The following is a 24,290-nucleotide window of genomic DNA, read 5'->3' on the forward strand; positions in this document are numbered from 1 at the left end:
TTCCACCTAAAACAACTGGAAAAAGAAGAACCAAAAAACCCCAAAAGTAGTAGACGGGAAGAAATCATAAACATCATAGCAGAAATAAATGATAAATGAAAAAAAAAGAAAGAAAGTTAGTAAAGGTTAATAAAACTAAAAGCTGGTTCTTTGAGAAGATAAACAAAATTGACAAAGCTTTAGCCACACTTTTTAAGAAAATAAGAGAGAAGAATCAAATCAATAAAATTAGAAAATGAAACAGGAGAGGTTACAACAGACAATGTGGAAATACAACAGATTACAGGAAACTATAATGAACAAGTATATGGCAATAAAATGGATAACCTGGAAGAAATGAACAGAATCTTAGTAAAGATCATTCTTCCAAGACTGAACCAGGAAGAAATGGAAAGTATGAACAAATCAATTACAAGCACTGAAATCAAAACTGTGCCCAAAAATCTCCCAAAAAACAAAACCCCAGGGCCAGATGGCTTCATAGGGGAATTCTACCAAACATTTAGAAAAGGGCTAATGCCTATCCTTCTAAAATTCTTTCAAAAAAAAACTGCAGAGGAAGGAACACTTCCAAATTCATTCTATAAGGCCACCATCACCCTGATGCCAAAACCAGACAAAGACAACACGGAAAAAGAAAACTAAAGGCCAATATTACTGATGAACATAGATGCAGAAAAAGCCTTTGACAAAATTTTAAGACACTGATGAAAGGAATCAAAGATGAAATAAACAGATAAAGATATATTCCATGTTCCTGGGAAGGAAGAATCAATATTGTGAAAATGACTGTACCACCAAATGCAATCTACAGATCCACATGATCCTATCAAATTACCAGTGGCATTTTTCACAGAACTAGAACAAAAAATTTCACAATTCATATGGAAACACAAAAGACCCTGAATAGCCAAAGCAATCTTGAGAAAGAAGAATGAAGCTGGAGGAATCAACCTTCCTGACTTCAGATTATACTACAAGGGTACAGTCATCAAGACAGTATGGTACTGGCACGAAAACAGAAATATAGATCAATGGAATAAGATAGAAAGCCCAGAAATAAACCCATGCACCTATGGGCACCTTATTTTTGACAAAGGAGGAAAGGATATACAATGGGGCAAAGTGGTGTTGGGAAAACTGGACATCTACATGTAAAACAATGAAAGTAAAATACCTCCTAGCACCATACACAATGATAAACTCAGAATGGATTAAAGACCTAAATGTAAGACAAGAAACTATAAAACCCTTAGAGGAAATCATAGGCAGAACACTCAACATAAATCAAAGCAAGATCCTCTATGACCCTTGTCCTAGAGTAATGGAAATAAAAACAAAAGTAAACAAGTGGGACATGATTAAACCTAAAAGTTTTTGCACAGCAAAGGAAACTATAAACAAGGTGAGAAGACAACCCTCAGAATGAGAGAAAATAATAGCAAATGAAACAACTGACAAAGGATTAATTTCCAAAATATACAATCAACTCATTCAACTCAAAAGCAGAAAAACACACAATCCAATCAAAAAGTGTGAAAAAGACCTAAACAGACATTTCTCCAAAGAAGACATACAGATGGCTAACAAACACATGAAAAGATGCTTAACATCACTTATTATTAGAGAAATGCAAATCAAAACTACAATGAGATATCACCTCCCACCATTCAGGATGGCCATCATCTAAAAGTCTACAAATGCTGGAGAGGGTGCAGAGAAAAAGGAACGCTCTTGCACTGTTGGTGGGAATGTAAGTTTATATAGCCACTTTGGAAGATGGTATGGAGATTCCTTAAAAAACTAGGAATAAAACCACCATATGACCCACCAATCCCACTCCTAGACACATATACCCCAATGTTCATTGCAGCACTATTTGCAATAGCTCAAACATGGAAGCAACCTAGATGTCCATCAACAGATGAATGTATAAAGAAGTTGTTGTATTTATACACAACGGACTATTACTCAGCCATAAAAAGGAACACATCTGAGTCATTTCTAATGAGGTGGATGAACCTAGAGCCTATTATACAGAGTGAAGTAAGTCAGAAAGACAAATATTGTATACTAACACATATATATGGAATCTAGAAAGATGGTACTGAAGAATTTATTTGCAGAGCAGCAATGGAGAAACAGACACAGAGGAGAGACTTATGGACACGGGGAGAAGGGAGGAGAGGGTGATATGGATGGATAGAGTAACATGGAAACTTAATATGTGAAATAGCCAATGGGAATTTCCTGTATGTCTCAGGGGACTCAAACAGGGGCTGTGTATCAAACTAGGGGGTGGAATGGGGAAGGAGATTGGAGGGAGTTTCAAGAGGGAGGGACATATGTATACCTATGGCTGATTCATGTTGAGGTTTGACAGAAAACAACAAAGTTTTGTAAAGCAATTATCCTTCAATTAAAAAATAAACTTTTTTAAAATTTTATTTTATTATTATTATTTTTTTACTTTACAATATTGTATTGGTTTTGCCATACATCAACATGAATCTGCCATGGGTGTACACATGTTCCCAATCCTGAACTTTAACATTTTTTTTTTTTAAATAGGATGTTAACGAACTGCCGAGTGTTCCCATACAGACAGGGGATAGATGCATGTAAAAGTAGAGGTGAAATCAGAAAAGATCACAAAGAGAATAGGGAGCCATCTGAAAGTCTGAGGGGTAGCAGCAGCATTTCTGGTAACCACATACAGCATTTGTGGGTGAGCGTGAGAGCAAAGACTAGGAGAGTATTGAGGAGGCAACAACAATCAACAGGAGTGTTACATGATGGGTCTGAAATTAGGGGAGAGAACTGAGAGTTATTTAGGAGAAATAATCAACAGAACTTGATAACTGATTATGGAGAAACTGGTAACCTTGCAGTGGCTTCCGGCACAGGTCACTGGATTGTTTATGTTGTCACAGCCAGAAATATAGGCAGGTTCTGGCCCACATTAAAATAAGCTCTAGATTCATTTATTGCCCCAAACACTGTTATTTAACCCTATCCTTCTACGCCTAAGCCTCCAGTTTAACTCAGGGCCTCACTGACTCTCACATGTCTCCTAGCTAGCCCCCTAAACAAACGTCTATCCCAATCTAATATTTCTCAAAGTGTGCTCTTTATTCTAACTAATCAGGATGTCCTGTGGTGCTTGATAAAAATGCAGAATTCTTGGCCTTATTCCAGACCCCATGAGGGACAAAATTTGTATTTTGATACTTTCAACTTTGAGAACCATTAGCATGATCCAGCCTACCTACTACTGTCCAGTTTATTTTTCTTAAACTCTGTTTTCCTCATGTCACTTGCTTGCTCAAACTGATTTCTAATCTTTTACCTGGACTTTAAGATCTTCTTTTAACTTGATTTTTTAATCTTTCCAATATACATTTTTGTTCTGTACAAAATCAACCTCATTTCTCATTTCTTCCTTCTCGCCCACCTGTCGTACCCTCTCCCAAATACAATTTGGTTCTCTTTCCAAGCTTTTGCATTGAATATTACTTCCACAATCTGAGAGCTTTTCCATCATTTCCCCTCTCCTGTCAAATCCCAACCACCATATCCTGAAAGTCTAGAAATCTGCATGGATTTTTCTCTAATCAGTCTAACCCACCTTATGTCTCCTGCCTGGTACATAATATTGCTATGGCACAATTAACAGGTACAATTTAACGTTTGATTATTTCAACATATATTACTGCAATGATAAGGTTTTATTCTTATTTTCCAGTCATTAGTGCACCTAGCACAGTTCTTGGTACACAATAAGCACTAAAGAAATATTTGCTGATTTTGGAAATCATCCCAAAAGATGGATGGCATTTTCCCCCCAATGTCACATGAATCTGTTAGGTAGGTAGAATGGGAAACAGGAGTCCAGAATGGCGGTGGCTAAAAGATAAGGAAGGGAAAACCCACAAAAATAGAACAAAGGAAGGTTTGAGGGCTGGAGTGAGGACCTCAGGTAGAACAAACACTCCTGGCTAGCCCAATTTACACAGGGCAGGCCCGGGGGGGAGAAAGCAGATAGAAAGAGAAGCCTGAGGGAATCTCTCTTTCTCTCTCTCTTTCTCTCTCTCTTTCTCTCTCTCTCTCTCGATAGATTTTCCTGCTATTTTCTAAATAAAATGGAGCTGTAACACTGAGCTGAAACACTGATTTGTCTAAGAGCTATAACATGGTCTGTTCGTGACCTGAGAGCTATAACACGGTCTGTCCAAGACCCGAGAGCTGTGACACACCAGCGCTTTAATGTCCGTCACTCCAAACCTTTGTTGTGACGAGACAGAACCAAGGAGCATACACTCGCCTGACAAAGACAAAAAGAGGACTTCAATTTTTAAAAGCAAAACAAATGTAAATATATTCACTATTCTAGATACCTGGTGATGTTAAAGAGAACGTTTTCTGGGGCAGGGGGCAGGGGAGGGTGGATAAATTGGGAGACTGGGACTGACATACATACACTACGATGGGAGTGTGCATGCGCAGTCATGTCCAACTCTTTGCGACCCCATGGACTGCAGCCCACCAGACTCCTCTGTCCATGGGATTCTCCAGGCAAGAATACTGGAGTGGGTTGCCGTGCCTTCCTTCAGGGGATCTTCACGACTCAGGGATGGAACCCACATCTCCTGCGTCTCCTGCATTGGCAGGTAGATTCTTTATCACTGTGCCACCTCAGGAAGCCCATATACACACTAGTATATATAAAATAGATAGCTTATAAGAACCTGCTGCATAGCACCAGAAACTCTACTCGATACTCCGTAATGGTCTGTATGAGAAAAGAATCTGAGAAACAGTGGATATATGGATATGAATCACTGATTTACTTTTCTGTACATCTGAAACTAACACAACACTGTAAATCCACTAAACTCCAATAGAAATTTTTAAAAAAGATAATGTTTCCTGGCCTGTTTTCTATACAGACTGCTTAATCATGAAGGCAAGGTAATTACAAATAGCTCTTAATTAAAATACAGGCCACTTTTGGTGTACTGATGTAATAGCGTATCATGTAATTGTGGTACTGCAATGTAGTGTCTCGTGTATATAAGCTTTAGATCAGCAGTCCCCAACCTGTTTGGCACCAGGGACCAGTTTCATGGAAGACTATTTTTCCACAGACTGGGATAGGTGAGGATGAGTTCAGGAATATTCAACCACATTGCATTTATTGTGTACTTTATTGCTAATCTAATACCATCGCTGATCTGACTGGAAGTACTGGTCTGCAGCCTGGAGATTGCGGACCCCTGCTTAGATAACAGCAACTGAAAGAACCTTAAAAGATAATGCAAGCCAATCACTTCAATTCAACTACTTAATAACTGAACCTCAGAGAAATTATATGACTTGCCGAAAGTCACAAAGCTGATGAGTAGCACCCAGCAAAGATAAGCACCCAGGCCTCCTGACTGAACACCAAAGGTTGCTTTCATTACACCATGTGCTCAGAGATACTAAAGTCAAAGTAAGATGCTTCAGTAAGAATTTCTGTTAGCATAAATGAAACTTTTAGGAGTCTCTCCCTGCTATCCTGAAAAGCTGAGGTAAAACACACCTCAGAATCGTAAAGACTGACACAGGCACAGTTCCAAAAAAATTTTTTTAAAGAAGTAAAACTTTCTAAGACAAAATATACAATCACATTCCAGTTCTAAAGTATTTCCCAGAGCCACAGGAAAAATACTTACATAGTTAAATTCTAATCATGTGATCTTAACATTCATCTTACTACTTTGGTAATATATACACCAAAAGAAGAACCAAACACATAACATACTAGGAGCAAAAATCACTCAATCTCCAAAAGCACGAATTCACATCTAAGGGTAAAACGCATCTTTGGTACTCACCATAACTTTACTTCCAACTATCTGCATGCAGAGGTCAACGGAGAGTAGTTATGGTGTAAAAAAAAAAAAAAACAAACAGCAACAGTATTAATAATCAGAAGCTTTTCATAGAAGTGTTTAGTAAATAGCACCTCTATGTGTACTTTTAATATTTTAGATCTAGAGGTTAAATATATCAGTACTGATTTCTACCATATTCCAAAAATGCATAAAGTCGGCAGAATAAAGATTCCCAAATAAAATTATTACCATTTGAGGATTTTTTTTTAAGTTTTCTCTAATGGACTTCTCAACTAGTTGTAGTATAAATATCAAATAATGCAAGATTAAGTGCAATCAGGCATCAGATATTTTATCAGCCCACAACCTCTCAAAAAATTATCATGAGAAAATTGAATTTTATTCTAATATTGTTTTTTCTTCTTTCCTTGTTTTAACAGGTATACTATTAAGCTTGAAGTTAGGTATTTTAGAATATAAATTTTGTACTTAAAGTCATGTGTTTAAGTTAATAAATAAACTTTAGGTTGAAAGCTTGAAATTTTATATTGTTATGAATTTAAGGTTTAAAATATTGTTTTATATTATACTTGAAAATTAAAAATAAGATAGATTGCTTATGATTCTAGTTTTCTAGGTCATCCTAGCATTTCTATTATAACAACACAGTCTTCTATATAATGTGAAGACAAGCAGTTTGTATTTAAATATACTTATTCAGAAGGAGGAAATAGTTCAAAAATTACAGCCTCAATTGAGTTTTTCTTATGGTGAAGAGATAAGAGAATTCCTAAGAATTTGTGCTTAAGAAGGCAAGAATTAAAATCATAGTCCTAAAGTATAATTTTATGCCAGAATCTAAATAAAAATCATTGTTATCAGATTCCTACACTTGAATATCAAGTAATGTTCAAAAAAAGAGTTCATCCATAATTTAAAACTATTAATCTGATAGCACATATTATCAATACATGTTCTAATTATTAGCTAGTACTTTAAAGATAAAAACCAAATATAACTGAAATCCCAATAAGAATCCCAAGTTTAACAGGATACTACAAGATACAAAAAGAAACGACAGTTTCCTAATTAATTATTTCAGAGGACTCCATGAATCTCCAAATAGTAAAGCAGCTTTCTTAAATATTCATTCGAAAGACTATCTACAGACGGCGACTATTTAGTTGAATAAAAGCCTCTGTGGTGCCGTTAACAGTCTTCTGAAATGAAAGATACAATACTGACCTAAATTATTTCCTCCCACCAAAAAGAGGTCTTATTTGTCCCATGTTTATTTAGCACAGGCATGAAATTAAAAAAAAAAAAAAAAAGAATTGCAAGCCTGTCTTAACAATTTAAGCAGGTCTATAGTATTCTGATTGCAAAATGGCTGCATTTAGTTAAAGCATATACAGCAAACAGCTTAGATGAGCCAAGAAAAGCTAAAAGAAACTGGTCTGGTCATGTTTGGGTTCAGCTGTTTCACCGTATCCAGGTGATGTCTGGCAAAGACTTGAGAAAGTACGTACCTGAGAGTGGCAAAGGCAAAACCATTCATACATGTGTGTGTGTGTGCTCAGTAACTTCAGCCGTGTCTGACTCTGTGTGACCCTATGGACTGTAGCCTGCCAGGCTCCTCCGTCCATGGGATTCTCCAGGCAATACTGGAGTGGGTTGCCATGCCTTTCTCTAGGCGACCTTCCTGACCCAGGGATCAAACCCATGTCTCTTGTGTCTCCTGCATTGGCAGGCAGGTTCTTACCACTAGTGCCACCTGGGAAGCCAATGCATGTATACACACATACAAAAAGATATACTCCAAGTCTTAACTGCTTATGATGGATGTGTGTGTGCTTAGTCACTCAGCTGTGTCTGCCTCTTTGCAACCCCATGGACTGTAGCCTGCCAGGCTTCTCTGTCCATGGGATTCTCTAGGCAAGAATACTGGAGTGGTTGCCATGCCTTCCTCCAGGCGATCTTCCCAACCCAGGGATAGAACTCAGGTCTCCCACATTGCAGATAGATTCTTTACCATCTGAGCTGCCAGGAAAGCCTGCTTATGATATGGGCTTATCTGAAAATATTAAGCGATGTATTTGGTATCACTATTTTAAATTTTTTGCTACTGAGAGTTTTTTTAATCAATGCTACCTTTCAATGTATCTTCAAAAACTGTAACTTTACATATTTTTAAATCTCAACCTCAAAGACTGTGATTTAAGTTAGAAATAAATTAGTTTCTTAATATTCTCATATGGACACTGACATCTGGCAAACTAATGTTCAGATTTCAGTGACTAATTTTTTCCCCATTAAACATCTGTGCATGTGTGCGCAGTGGCTCATTCATGTCCGACTTTTCGACCCCATGGCCTGTAGCCCACCAGACTCCTCCATCCATGGGATTCTCAAGACAAGAATATTGTAGTGATTTCCTTCTCCAGGGGATTTTCCTAACCCAGGGATCGAACCTGCATCTCCTGCTTGGCAGGCAGATTGTTTACTATCTGAACCACAAGGGAATACCCACATAAACATCTATATATACTGTTAAAATATAACATGCAAGATTCCCTCTAAATCATTGATGTCTTCTGCCTCTCAGGATTATGAATAGGTATGACAATGTTGCAATTTTTTTTAACTTGTGGTTTTCATTTTATTTGAAATCCATTGACACTGTGTGCAATATACCATGACAGCTGCTGACAATGTGGAGGGCATGTTGGGATGCAAGCATGGATGTGTCACATTGCTGCCTTGAGGAATGTAGGTTTTGGGGATGGGAGTCAGACAAGGAGGAAGCCCATGGGAACCACACAGGGAAAAGGCAGGGACGCTGAGAGTGCGTCTGCTCAGCACTTGTTTGGGGGCAGAGAAGCACAAAGCTTTGAAGGGGCGTGGGTTTGGGGTGATGCCAGGGTGAAGGTGAAGAGAACAAGAAAAGGCTGGGTGACATGAAGCCGCTGATGTTCGGTAGTGAGTTGGGCAGTAGTGAAGAGGGCAGGGAGGCCGGCAGATGTCACACTAAACAACCCAGTGAGTGCACGTGGCAATATTAACAAAGCTTGGTTTTCTACTTCTGAAAACTTATGTTGGTGCTGTGAAAACAAAGACTCTTCCAGATTATCTGTGGCCAAATTATCTACATGTACCCGGGCCTCCCTGGTGGCTTAGATGGTAAAGAATCTGCCTGCAATGCAGGAGACCCAGGTTTGATCCATAGGTTGGGAAGATCTCCTGGAGAAGGAAATGTCAAACCACTCCAGTATTTTTGGTGTGGGAAATACTGGGGATAGAGGAGCCTTCAGGGCTACAGTCCATGGAGCTGCAAAGAGTCAGAAATGACTTAGCAACTAAACAAGATCAAGACCATAACCACACTTGTTACAGAAAGCAAGAGTCTAGTTCCAGCAGAGAAGAGACTCTTTTCTACTCCCTTACTAAGTCCATTCATCACTGACAGAGTTACTCAAGGTACTTTTTCCTTTGTATTCACACAACATCTTCTATTATGGAATGTGAAGAGGAAAAAACTAAGCAATAGTTTTCATCATTATCTTTTAATTTCCTTTATATTCTCTTATCCCAGGCTAATTTTGGCATGATCAGTTACACAACAAAAGACTCCCCTTTGCTTTAGAAACAGGTTTTGTGTCTAAACCCATGTATTAGTTTCATCTGGCATTACTGTCCTTCCCACAAACCCAGGAGAATGACGGATATTGCTTATTGAGTACATATTTTGTTTTTCAATTCCATATAAAATGATGAAAGCAGGTGTTAAAGGGGGAAATGTACAATTTATGTTTAAATTTAACTATAATTTTCACATTTTACATATGACTTATGATAAAACATTTTTCTACCAGGTACTCTAGTCCTTAAATTTGCTTTTACTTCAAGATAAAAGTTCTGACTATTTGCAAAACAATTTCATAAAGCAGTGGTTACAATCATATCTACTTTAAATGTGGAAGCATTTTTAATCAGTGTGTCAATATAACAACAAAAAAGCATAAAAGAGTATGACATGCAAAGTATCCTTAAAGACTAATAAAAGCCAGCAGGATGGAACCCTTAGTTACACATAGATAAATGGTCATAGGTGACATTATAATTCATGCAAATTTTATTGTCATGGTCACAAAGAGATCGCAAAAGATGAGAGGATGGTTTGTCACTAAATGGCATCCCTCTCACCTTCAAAAGGAAATAACATATGCAATTTTCTTTGTTTTCACCACCGAACACAGTACTAACAATTGTCTCTCCAAAGTGAGAAAACTTTAAAACATGCTTATCAATAGGCTTTCTTTCATCATATTTAGTCCATGAAAAATACAAGCAAATAAAACATATAACCTTAGAGCACTAATGAAAGTTCTAGACGCATGTCAAGTGACCTTTGTGTGCTAAAGGAAGCAAATAAGGATCATATACTAAATAGTTATTCGTATCGATTTTGAGACTAATGCCTTTAGTATAGAGTTTTCATGTCTTTTGAGAAATTTTCAATTTCCATTTTTCAAATAAATCAATTCAAGACAGCTCAGCCAACGTTTACCCCAAGTTTAGCATTTTAATCTGAAAAATGAGTATATAAATCAGTGTGCTTTTTTTCAGTCAGTTAAAGAGGAAACAATATGAAGATAAATGAAAACAAGTTCTACATAGAGACTGAGTCAAAATCAAAAGGTTAAGAAATAAGAGCTTCATACAATTTTCATTATATTCAGTTCCGCTTACGCAAACAAAAACAAATGAGCCAGAGACAATACAAAATCTTGCCGTTAAAATCAGCACCTAATTATTTATATATAATTATCTGTACTTTGCACTCAGATATAACTATATAGATTTACTAGTGTATTTGCCTTTAGGTATTTGAAAAATAACACTGCATGTACACCCTGCATTTCCTAAAGCATTTTACTGGGAACAATAACTTGAAGGCAAAAATGAGAAGAGATTCATCAGAATTTCAAAGTAAAACCCTATGCCTCACCTAATTCTATTGAAAATGAGGCTCAAGGTAAATTTCACTTATCACTTGAAACACATTTCTGCCCTTGGACACCAGAAGCAAATTAAAAAACATGCTGTTGTTCTGCTATGGCAGAGCTACAATGCGTTATGTTTAAATAGTTCAGCATTCAGATTTAGCTTACTTAAAGTACAATATGGAATCAATACAATTGTAGAACTCAGACAAAATGCATCGGTAATTGCCACTGCAATTACTGTACTGAAACAGCATTAATAGGATAGCCAAGTAATTTTAGAATATATTTTGCCAAAGAAGAACTATTTTATTCACTGGTCAACTTTTTAAATTTAAAAATTGTATGCCTTAAATGTAAATGTATGTGTGTAATATACATGTCAAACAAACATAAAATCACTGTGTGTACATATATAACATACAACATATGTATGTTATATATGTACACATTCATAGTGATTTTATGAACTCTGTGAAAAGCTTCTTTACAGAAATGTAAAAGATACAGTCCACTATTTCAAAAAATATTTTTTGTTACAAAAATAAATCAAATTTCCAGACTCTTTTTGGAAGCACTTTAGGAAATAAACAAAGCAATATATTCCACTAAAACACGAAGGTTTTCCTGCTGCAGACAAGCCTTTTCAATGAATCTAATTTTAATTCTTTTGAGACTCAAATAGATTTCATTAAAGTTCCTATTAAACACCTTCCTTTAAGTTAAATTAAGCTGTAGAAGAACAATTACGAGGTCGTTTACATAGGTAGCATCACAAAAATAAAAACAAACTGCTAATTTAAAAAATTGCTATAAATTTCAAGTAAGCAAATACCAGACATATAACTTTAATGTAAACTTAGTTAAATCTTGTGACTTGGCTATGTTTGTCCTTCCTCAAAATGTGAAGTGTTCCTATAACAAATTGTATATTAAGTGGAATCACTACAAATTGCTATTTGTTAGTAAGTGAACAAAACCTCAGCTCCAAAATTTAACCGGATTAACTCAGAGCCAACTATTCTTAGTCTGTTTTGTTTATAAGAATGGAAATCTCTCTTTAAGAACAGTTTTGAAATATATAATATTATATAATATAAATATATATATATATAATGTATTAAAGTACCTATATACACTTCTTTTATGAAGTCTATGTAAGTACACTGAGGCAAGAACTTGGAGATCTGAAGTTTGTTTCTTTTAAGCAGATAATGCTAAGCTCATTATATGGATGCTGGAAGAATCTCACTACTTACAGATTTGGCAGTAGCAGAAATATACTGGACGACCATCTCACGCTTGGTGGTAAAATCTTTGTTTCGTAAAGGAGCTTTTCGCTCTTCATTAAGGTTCATGTCCTCCTGTTAAAAATATTGATTGTATTAGCAAATTTCTGCTTATGAGTTTCAAAGGTGATTAACAAATATTTAGCAACAAAGTTCTACTGTATATCAAAAGGAATTATATTCAATATCCTATAATAAACTATAATATAAAAGGATATGACAAAGAATATATATGTATGCCTAAATCTCTGTGCTGTACAGTACAAATTAACACAACATTGTAAATCAACTATACTTCAACAAAATAAACTTTAAAAAAGAAAAATTAATGTTCTCTGTATTAAAATAGTAAGTCATGCTCTATCAACAACCATCATTTTTCGGCTCCTTCATTATTATTTTTCACTCTATATACCCTAATGTCATATAAATTTTACCATATATTTATGGTTCATATTGCTACCTACTCAATGAGTAGAAATAAGAAAAAAATTTTAACTATTCCACAGAATAAACTGGCAGTTTATAGCACAGATATACATCATAAAACTTTAGCAAAGTAATTTTTTTTACCCGGATAGCAAAAATAAACAAATAAACACTTTACTACTTGGCATATGTTCCCTTAGGATAATTATTATCTAGAAGAGCAAATATAATTTGTAAGTTATAGGAAATATATATCTACAATATGTTACTGAAGAAAGATTCATGTGAAGCTGCTGAATTGGGGGAAAACATCAGAAACATAGTTACCTGCATTGGGATAAAAAAGACCACTAACTGGAAAGAAAAATATTCAGTTACAACATATCGTTTTGAGGTTCAATAAGGTTTGATTTGGTTGGAAATGTTCCTTTATATTGTGATACACAGACATATAACATTTTCACTAGATAAATCATTTTTTCTTCATTTTGAAACTCATGTTAACCCCTGAAACATATTCAGACACACTTGAAGGGTCATAACACCAAATTGGAAAGGACTACACCTCCAAAATCAACATCAAATGAAAAGACAATATACAGGATGTGTGAAAATGTTTACAAGTCATACATCTGATATGGGGCTTGTAGCCAAAGTATAAAAAGAAGCCTTACAAATCAACAATAGACAAATAACCCAACTACAAGTGGACAAAGGATTTGAACAGACATTTCTCTAAAGAAGCCATACAAATGGCCAATAAGCACATGAGTTTCAACATCACTATTCACCAAGGAAATGCAAATCAAAACCACAGTGAAACACCACTTCACTCCCACAGTAATTAAGGCTATGACAGAAAAGATAATAGCAATTGTTGGTGAGGATGTGGAGAAACTGGAACCCTTACACACTGATGGTAGGAATATGAGATGAGATAGCCACTTTGGAAAATAGTCTAGTAGTTCTTCAAAAAGTTATACGTAGAGTTACCACATGACTCAGCTTATACCCAAGACAAATGAAAACAGATGTCCACACAAAAACTTGTACTTGAATGTTCATAGCAGAAACATTAGAATGGAAACAATTCAAATGTCCATCAAATTATGAATGGATAAAAAAGTGTCATATGTCCATAATATGGACTATTATTCAGCCACAAAGACGAATGAAGTACTGATACATTCTATACTCCATGGATGAAAATTGAAATCACATTATGCTAAATGAAAGAAGTAGATCACAAAAGGCCATACATTACGTGATTCCATTTATACTAAATATCCAGAACAGGCAAACCTATAGAGGTTTGTGAATCAGTGGCTGTCAGGGGCAGGGCAAGAGGGGATGGGAGAACTGGGCTGTGACTGCCAACAGGTATGGTGCTTCATTTGTGGGTGATAAAAATGTTCTAAGAGTGAATGTTGTGATGGTTGCACGACTCTTTGAATACATGAAGAAAAAAAAACACTGAACTGTATACTTTAAGAGGATGAATTTTATGGCTTCTGAATGGTATCTTGATTTTTTAAAACAAGAAAAAGAAATCAGTATTTTTATCCCTTTACTTGCTTAGTAATTCTAAACATTACTAGTTTTTAATCAACTAAACGAATGGACAAAGAAAAATACTATAATAATTTTAAAAAATCATGTATGAGAACGTGGGGGAAAAAACAAAGGATCCATAAAAAGTAATCAGACTGCATCTATGTGTTGAATAGTAACTTCAATGACACCAGTATCTAATGATATATAGTTGCACTCACTGCAGTGACTCCTACAATGATTAATTCATAATCAATATCTAGAAATTTCATGTATATATACCTGACCCCCCTTCCCAATTATCTCTATCACTGTCTCTACCTCTACTTTTCCTATCTTATTTCATTTCTCATTTGTATATCTTACTTGTTAATGATTTACTTGAAGCCAGGCTCTCTTTCTCTCTCAAAGGCCAGATCTAGCATTGTTGAATCAAAGTGAGAATACACAGAAATGAGGCTGGATAGCACTATAAAGTCCACAGATATTCACCTATGTTCTGTGTCCACTTCAACTAACAGGGAACTCACTACCTCCACACGCAGTCCTTCCCATTATAGGGTGGTTTAACTTTTGCCAAGTTTTACTTTGGAGGACTGGATCTGAAATATGTACAACAAAATATTAACATCATGTTAAGGTGGCAAGATCATATCATTATTTTTTCTTCTCTACTTTCTAAATTTTGACTCACTTATTTACTGAACTCACTATGCACCACCTGAGGAGAAGGTAATGGCTATCCACACAGGTATTCTTGCCTGGAGAGTTCCATGGACAGAGGAGCCTAGTGGGCTTATGGTCCATGGGGTTGCAGAGTCAGACATGACTGAGCGACTAACACTTTCACTTTACCACGCACCACAGAAAATGCTAGGTGGGGAGTGAAAATTTGAAAGAGTGCTTGAGCCCATGAATTAAATGAGTTATTATTTGTGAAGTTCTTAAAACAATGCCTGATATTTAGTAAATGCTAAATTGTCTGTTAAATTAATAAAAATAAACAATTCATAGTATAGTAGGGATGGAGAAGGAAATGGTGACCCACTCTGGTATTCTTGCCTGGAAAATTTCCATGGACAGAGGAGCCTGGCAGCTACAGTCCATTGGGTCGCCCAGAGTCAGCCAGGATTGGCTGAGTGAGTCCATGTAGTAGGCAAGAGTGATATGTAAACATATCAGTGTAACCGAGGCATGTACAGGATGTCTTAGAACACAGAGGACAGGTGGGAAAGACAAAAGAGAAGTCTTCATCAGATTTGGGTCTCAATTGAAGAGAAAAACCTGAGTGAAGGCCAAGAAATTAGCTACCAGACCACAGAAGGCTTCTGTCATGGTTGGCTGCCCAGTAGCACTTGAACACACCCGCTATAATTTTAAACACCCACCCGGTATCAGCCCCACCAATGAAGAATCCAAGAAAGCCACATTTATCAGTCTCTGAACTACTTCACTTTCACTTTTCACTTCCATGCATTGCAGAAGGAAATGGCAACCACTCCAGTGTTCTTGCCTGGAGAATCCCAGGGACGGGGGAGTCTGGTGGGCTGCCGTCTATGGGGTCGCACAGAGTCGGACACGACTGAAGCAACTTAGCAGCAGCAGCAGCAGCAGCTATCCCTTATGACAAAACAGTAAGATGGCTTAGTGGTCATCCATGAAATGGATGCATATGGGGTATAGATCCACCCATGTTTTGCTAGCATGGGTGGCCACAGAGGTGACGTGGATATGGAATCGATGGCAGCGGACACACGTTTTTCATCACAACAACTTGACAAACTGGTTCTGGCAACAGCAGCAAACAAAGTGGCAACAGCTCCTTCATCGGATCATGTTTCGGCTGTGTGGTTCTGGAAGGTATTCCTATACTTAGATTACCTGGAGCCTGTTTTGCAACCCTTCTGGTTCACATCTCTTTATGTGTGTTTGTGTGTGTGTATAAATATTCTATCTAAATTAATCAGAATAAATTATCTTATGTTTAATAATCTGGGCTATTGAAGTAACTCAAGTAATAATAATGAAGTGAAGTCGCTCAGTCGTGTCCGACTCTTTGCGACCCCATGGACTGTAACCCACCAGGCTCCGCAGTCCATGGAATTTTCCAGGCAAGAGTACTGGAGTGGGTTGCCATTTCCTTCTCCACAAGTAATAATAATAAGACTTCAAACTAAGATGGATGGTAGATTGGACAGAAGGAATAAACAGAAGGAACCTGTAAATATTACATGAAGACAATACTCTCTGGTAGGTAGGGTAAAGTATACCTACCAGTTTCAATTTATCTTCATGTGGCATGGTTAAGCATCTCCCTCAAATACCCTGTGGTTTGATAAATCCAAAGAAGGAAAGGATTTCCACGTCCTTCACCTTGAAATACTATACTTCTCAATTCAGCCTCTGATTTTATGACTTTATTGGCAAGTACATCATTCTGCTAAATCATATTTTGTTTGTTTCCATCAAAACCTCTAAATACTGCTCATATATGCTAGACTATGTCTCTACCATCTCATAACATTCTGGTTAAATTATAGTCTCCTGCAAATAGCATGAATCTGTATCCCCAAGTAGTATCAACTCTGAAACACTGACAAGATTGAGTGTCTGTACTTGTACACTCCACAGTCAGGCCTTAGAGTGTGGTAATGCCACCGCTGGCAATCTCTACATAGACAGTCCGCTCGCCTTCCAGTGACATTTTTTTTTTTTTGGAAGGATAATTGCTTTACAGAATTTTGTTATTTTCTGTCAAACCTCAACATGAATCAGCCATAGGTATACATTCTGTGTTACCATACACCTCCAATTCAATTTTTAATGACACAGGGCAAAGATCATGCTATCAAGAGTAGAATCATGGAGGCAGGCAGGATAATAATGAGAATATGGAGAATACAGACCTCAGAGGAATGTCAAGATTAAGTGCGATCATGCACCCAAGCCTGGTGTATATTAGCTAGCCATCAAAGAATGTTTGTGCTATTATTCATGTTCATGTTCTTATTACTTCCCTAGTCTCATTTCTTTCATTACCACTGTTCATCTTACCCCTTGTGTTTGAATAACACAAGATTACTCATCGTTTTTCTACACACGCTATGCTCTTACAAATTTCCATTACTTTGTTCATGATGCTGTTCTCTCTGCCTAGAATGCTGTTGACTTCACCACCCTCTCCCTCTGTTAACTCCCATCTCCTCCCACCCTACCCAAATCCATATCAGGCTAACTCATATACCTCTGCTAATTCTTCAGATTTCCCTCAAAGCACCTCGTTTAGAAGTGACCATCTTCACGCTATTCTTCCATACTAATTTCCTATACTATAGCACTTAAAATGAAACTCTATAATAAATCCACCTACCTTAAACTATAAACTCAGGGCCAAAACTAGGTTCTTTTTTTAATCTTTGTATTGCCAAGCAAAGAGTATGCAATCCTGGAATGCACCAAGCATTTAACAAATATTTTCTGAACCAATGTGGTATTTAGGAATTTTTCTCTAAATACTTTAACTTGCTTTACGGCCACAAACATTTTTATACCTATAAAGCTGCTGCATAGGTTGATTGGGAATAGGTACCATTCACACGAACAGAGGAAACCATAATGACTTATCTTATTCTTACACAAAGCAGCAGCATACTACTAATTAGGCAGCTAATACTTCCAAATCATTAACTCCAGCTTTATAATAGAATCATAAAACTAAATAGAGCAATATTCATAATTCAATACTAATTCTGAACAATGTAACTGAATATGAAACTATACTAAACACACTGAGTTTTTTTTTAATTTTTATTGAAATATAGTTGATTAACAATGTTGTATTAGTTTCAGGTATACAGTAAAGTGATTAGTTTTATAAATATATATATGTATATATACACACACTTTTCAGATTCTTTTCCATTATACTTTATTACAAGACATTGAGTATATTTTCCTGTACTATACAGTAGGTCTTTGTTGGCTATCTATATTATATACAGTAATTTTAAACAGACTGAGTTCTTATAGTACACAGAACACAAAAGCAAGCTTTTACTGTATTGAAAATTTAGTTGAATACTTCCACAACACAAGAATAATTGTAGTATTTTGAAATTTAAAAAAAAAGATGAAGTAACTGACCACTTATAATATTTGTACTGTATTAGCATCAAGCCATATTTATAAACACTAAATCAATTATTCTCCTACCAGTTAAGCTATGATGCAATTTTCCCATTACAGACAACCCCCTTCATTCCTTCAGCAAACAAACATTGTATTCTTACAGCTATTACTGAGAAACCATATAAGAATAGAGTCAAACAACAAGGTTAAAAGTTCAACCAGCTGCCTATTCATTCATTTGTACTCCCATTCATTCTCATTCTCTCCTTCTCCCTCTCACCTCCCATAAATCTTTAAATAGGTGACAATATACTTTTTTTAACTTTCTCATCTTCTAGCATCATTTTCTATTTTCATAAACTTCCACTGTTTCTCTCACTTGCTTTATGAGAGGCAAATGTCAATCATATATGCTTTTACATCTCTTCCCTCCCTATAAGAATACATGCTCCTTCTTTCTATAAAGTTGCTATAAATATCTATGCACTTTGTATAAAGTAACTGTTTCTGTTTCTGCAACATGTATTGATCCCAGTTTAAGACTGGATTTTCCACTTGCTGTTTTTAAATCTGAACTTGACTTCACCATCAAATGCTTGCCCTCTTCTTTCTGCTTCTCAATAGTAAGTATTCAAACAATTTTTTTTAATTTATTTGGCTATATATGCCAGGTTTTAGCTGTAGGACACATGATCTTTGTTGCTGTGTGTGGGTTCTTAGTTGTGGCATGCAGGATCTAGTTCCCTGACCAGAGATCAAACCCAGGTCCTTTGCACTGGGAGTGTGGAGTCTTAACCACTGGACCACCAGGGAAGTCACTCAAGTCTTCTTTAATTTCTATTTTAAGGGGATCTGTACCCCTGAAGAGAATAAGCCAATGATACCCTATCACCAAAAAATACCCTAGCATGAAAAGCAATTATAGATATCTTTGATTATTTTAAGATTATAAATTAATGGATTTTTACAACATTTATTTCTTTATTTTTTATTCATTTATCCATCCGCTTATTTGGTAATGTTTGTTGTTAAAATAAGATATTAAGGTTTTTTTTAATTTTTTAAAATTTATTTTTGAATCAAAGGATAATTACAGAATTTCCTTGTTTTCTGTCAAACATCAACATGGAATTTATTTATTTTTAATTGGAGGATAATTTCTTTACAATGTTGTATTGGTTTCTGTCATACATAAACATGAATCAGTCATAGGTATATATATGTTCCCTCACTCTTGAACCTCCCTACCACTTCCCACCTCATTCCACCCTTCTAGGATGCCACAGAGCACCAAGTTGAGCTCCCTATGTTATACAGCAACTTTATTTCTTTGTTCTTTTCTAAAGAAATGTTCATATAAAGGTATGTTCTACATGTAACTCCTGTGAACTAACTTCACAGGCTAACTTCTGTGAACTAGAAAGGATAGAACATTTCTTTTTAAAATCCTAATAACAGCATCAGGGATATTCCACATAAGTAGCTAATTGGCCAATTGTACCTGGTATTAATTAACCACATCATGTCTTCAAATGATACAGTTAAGTTTACTTTTATAGACTGTAGCTACATAACATATAGAAGTCTGTATGGAAAACAAAGTTAAAGGGAAAAAAAAACTGTCATCAAATACATTATCTCTACAAATAGTATAGAGCCAAAAGCCAGGGGCTGGGCGGGGCGGGGGCGGGGGGTATGAAATTAAATGAATGTATGGATGTGAGAGTTGGACTGTGAAGAAAGCTGAGTGCCAAAGAATTGATGCTTTTGAACTGTGGTGTTGGAGAAGACTCTTGAGAGTTCCTTGGACTGCAAGGAGATCCAATCAGTCCATTCTGAAGATCAGCCCTGGGATTTCTTTTGGAGGGAATGATGCTGAAGCTGAAGCACCAGTACTGTGGCCACCTCATGAGAAGAGCTGACTCATTGGAAAAGACTGTGATGCTGGGAGGGATTGGGGGCAGGAGGAGAAGGGGACGACCAAGAATGAGATGGCTGGATGGCATCACTGACTCAGTGGACGTTGAGTCTGAGTGAACTCCGGGAGTTGGGTGATAGACAGGGAGGCCTGGTGTGCTGCGATTCATGGGGTCGCAAAGAGTCGGACACGACTGAGCGACTGAACTGAACTGAACTGAGTACCGCACAAAAAGTCTTCAGCTATTTCTGGTTTCAGATCTTATTGGAGGAAATCAACTATGAACATCTACATATACCTTTTCACCATCAAGAAGGTAAATTTAGAATGTCTATCTAGCAATTGGGAAACACAAATTCACTCTCCCATAATCCTTAATCCTGAGTTCAACATTCAACCAGTGGTTTCCAGAGTTCAAATATTACTTAAAGCATCAACTGTGGCTTGTGAAATATTGATGTTTAACCAAAATACAAGGAAATAAACCTTAATATTCAACGTGAGAATAATACTGAATCCCTCACTGGATCCACAGCTCCAAATGGTACAGAAGTTATGGGGGTGTTTTTCTTACTGTCAGTGTACTGCAATGTATTTGCAGTTACAAGTATTTGGTTAAGTGAACTTACAGGCTCTTTGACCTAGTTTTAGCTACGTCAGTCCTCAAAACAACAACAAAATAGAAAAGTACCTTTAAAAGATTCCTGCAAAGACAACATATTGAGGATAATAGGATAGTACCAACAATGCAAGTACAGGGCAACGGGAAAATACTAGATTGTTGTATTTCCTACACGGAAGTCCGAGCCTTTCCTCAGTCATATCGTATGTTAAAAATAACAAATATATAAGGCTAATAAGAAGCTGGTCCCACAAGATTAAAAGTTACTAATGTAACAATCTGAAATTATCAACGATCATTGATGACTCTCACTTTATGCACACATCATACCTTAAAATATAGCTAATGATAGTGAGTGCTGTGTTGTGCTTAGTCGTTCCGTTGTGTCCAACTCTTTGCGAGCCCGTGGACTGTAGCCTGCCAGGTTCCTCTGTCCACGGGGATTCTTCAGGCAAGAATACTGGAGTGGGTTGCCATGCCCTAAAGCTACCTCAAACTTACAGACCATTTAAAATTCAAACATCTAGAGCGTGAAAGAAGCTTTTTCAATTTTCTCAGCAATAACTAGAATCACGTGATATGCAATCCAATACTTAGTGAAATTTTGTAAGCTTAATGACGCACATTTAGAAGCCTCTTGTTTGTTTTCTTTCTTTAATAGCAAAAGACAAAAGGTCCCATGACACTGGAGGAACACTTGGTATAAGAAGCTGAGATAATATATGCAAAACAACATGGTAGTAAACTAAAACGCGTTGTCAGCCAATACTGTCAGAAGACATACAGAAATCACTGCTGAAAATATGCTAGAGCAAGTATTAGAAAAATTATTCAGTGTGGGAGGTTCATCATGCAGTAGAATGAAAATACAGCTGTTTTTCCTTTTAAACAACTCAGCTTATATTATTTACTAGATTGTTTCAATAATAAAGTATAAAAACTACATTTCTTTGAGTCACTAGCGGAACAATCTGAGAAAACATATTGCCAAAATAAATGATTTATTTAATAAAAGGATGTTTTATGAAAAAACTATAAGTGAGAAGCATTCCTGAGTAAGGAAGTTTGCCCCACATATAAAATCCAAACCACTGCAAGAAGTTAAAACCAAAATACATTAGAATGTAGGGTTTTTTTAATTAATAAAAGCAAGATATTTAAAATATAGCAGAATATTTACAATATTTTAAAACGAGATAGAAAGTGAGAATGATAACATGTATCTTACAGAGAGATTTCTGGCTATCTCAAGACAAAGATTTTTAAAACTTCTGAACTTTCACATGATGGGCATTTTTCATTCACAAAAGGACAAGCAATCCCTTAACAGTTTAACAGCTCATGAGAAAGTAACTGCTTCAAATGAACCTCACTGAAAAAGCCACACACTGGCACACCCAACTGCCAGGTAGGGCTCCTTCATCTTTTCATGACTCACCTCTTCCTCATTCTTCCAGGCATCAGGCGCAACGTCTGCAGCAGATATGATTAGATAAACACGGGGACGAGGGTCTATACATCAAGCATATGGAAGGAAGAATGCAAAGGGCCCATGTCCCTGATGACATCTAGTGAAGCCCATTTTTCAAAACCCATTTAGAACCCATCTATTTGCAAGTATAAAAATGCAACACTTCAGATAAGTTTCAAGAACAACTGACTGTCATTAAGGGAGATGGAAATGTACTAGCCGTGGTTCAGCAGAAAACCTTAGCTCGATTCATGGATTGGAATGAGCAAAGTTAATACTATGATTTAATAAGTGTAACTAACAATGTTCTTGTTCCACTTAGACCTATGTATTGTCAGATTTATGTTTCAACTATAAGAGACATCAAATCAAGTATCAAAATAAAATGGACTTGGAACTAAACCTTCTAATTAGTCTTTTTTTAAACAAGACATAAAAAATAATGACACAATGACACTGCTCTCACTAAAATGTTATTAATCATCACAGCAAAGGCTTTTATACCATTAATAAATAAACTCATTTAAAATCACCTAAAAATCTTATTCTTTGCATTTTCTTATCCTTTCTATGTCCATACTTTATACAAAGTACTAGTACATACACGTGGGTATATATATATTTTTTAAGTTAAAACATGTTCGGGTTACTTGCTCAAATATATATATTTTTCTAACAGGCTAGGAAATCAGAAAGTTTAGAGACTACTACACTAGTCCAGACATTGACACTTTTTCTGTAAAGGGCCAGACAGTAAATGTTTTAGGCTTGGCAGGTCACATGGACTTTGTCACAACCACCCAACTCCACAGTGCAAAAGGAGCCACCAACAATATGTAAACAAATGGCTGTGGCTACATTCAACAAAATCGTGTTTACGAACACTGAATTTCACAATTTTCCATGTGCCCTGAAACAGTCTCCTTTTGATTTTCTGCAACCATTTAAAAGTATAAAATCTATTAAAAAATATAAAAAGTGTAAAACTCATACAAACTAAAACCCCAGAAGCTGGGATAGTATCTTTGTCATTTTTATGATCCCCTGCATCTAACAAAGTATCTGGCACTCAGTAGAGTTGTCAAATAAACCTCTCCATGACACAGAAATTTGTCTTTGCTTTTTTTCTTCTATTTTTCCCCACAATTGTGTGCTTAGTCACTCAGTCGTGTCCGACTCTTTGCAACCCCATGAACTGTAGCCCGCCGGGCTCCTTGGTCCATGGGGATTCTCCAGGCAAGAATACTGGAGTGGGTTGCTATACCCTCCTCCAGGGGATCTTCCCAACCCAGGTATTGAACCCAGGTCTCCCACATTGCAGGCGGATTCTTTACCATATGAGCCACCAGAGACAGTAGGGATTTTCCCTAAGTTGTTCTCTGCTCTCTCTCCTCAGAGCTTAACAGCACCTGGCATATAGAAGGCACTGGACCTTGATGTATTAAGTCATTCAAATTCTGAGAACACTTTAATGTCAAAAAATTAAAACTGAAAACTCAGAAGTGACACTGGGTCTCACAGGATATTCAGATCTTCTGTTTCCTCCCTGAGCCCTTGTGCCGGGTTGCTGCTGCTGCTGCTGCTGCTGCGTCACTTCAGTCGTGTCTGACTCTGTGTGACCCCAGAGACGGCAGCCCACCAGGCTCCCCTGTCCCTGGGATTCTCCAGGCAAGCACACTGGAGTGGGTTGCCATTTCCTTCTCCAATGCATGAAACTGAAAAGGGAAAGTGAAGTCGCTCAGTCGTGTCCAACTCGTAGCGACCTCATGGACTGCAGCCCACCAGGCTCCCCCATCCATGGGATTTTCCAGGCAAGAGTACTGGAGTGGGGTGCCATTGCCTTCTCTTGGGTTAAGTACTTACAAAAGCTTATTCACAGCTGTCTTACTACCATGGAAACCCTATGTTTACTTGCTTGTCTCCCTGACTAAATTCTGAGCTCTTTGGCGGCAAGGGAGGAATTGCATTAATCTGTGTGTACTTCCAGCAGGTAGCACATG

General features: G+C 36.7%; 1 protein-coding gene across 7 annotated transcripts in view; it reads right to left on the bottom strand.

Annotated features, from left to right (window-relative positions):
* The window catches only part of DIAPH2 (diaphanous related formin 2), a 1,000,797-nt gene that overhangs the window by 901,810 nt on the left and 74,697 nt on the right, over positions 1-24,290 (bottom strand). For 5 of the 7 annotated variants that reach the window (XR_009598705.1, XM_060407239.1, XM_060407237.1 and 2 more), the window contains 2 exons: positions 12,142-12,246; positions 5,880-5,900 (listed from right to left, as the gene is read on the bottom strand). Coding sequence is in view for 6 of the 7 variants with exons in the window: in XM_060407239.1 (XP_060263222.1) it covers positions 5,880-5,900; positions 12,142-12,246 (126 nt within the window). In the remaining variant the exon portion in view is untranslated. The remainder of the gene's footprint in view (positions 1-5,879; positions 5,901-12,141; positions 12,247-24,290) is intronic. The other 2 variants (XM_060407238.1, XM_060407235.1) reach the window with 1 other exon arrangement.

This window comes from Ovis aries, chromosome X, assembly GCF_016772045.2.
Source record: "Ovis aries strain OAR_USU_Benz2616 breed Rambouillet chromosome X, ARS-UI_Ramb_v3.0, whole genome shotgun sequence".
Classification (NCBI taxonomy): domain Eukaryota; kingdom Metazoa; phylum Chordata; class Mammalia; order Artiodactyla; family Bovidae; genus Ovis; species Ovis aries.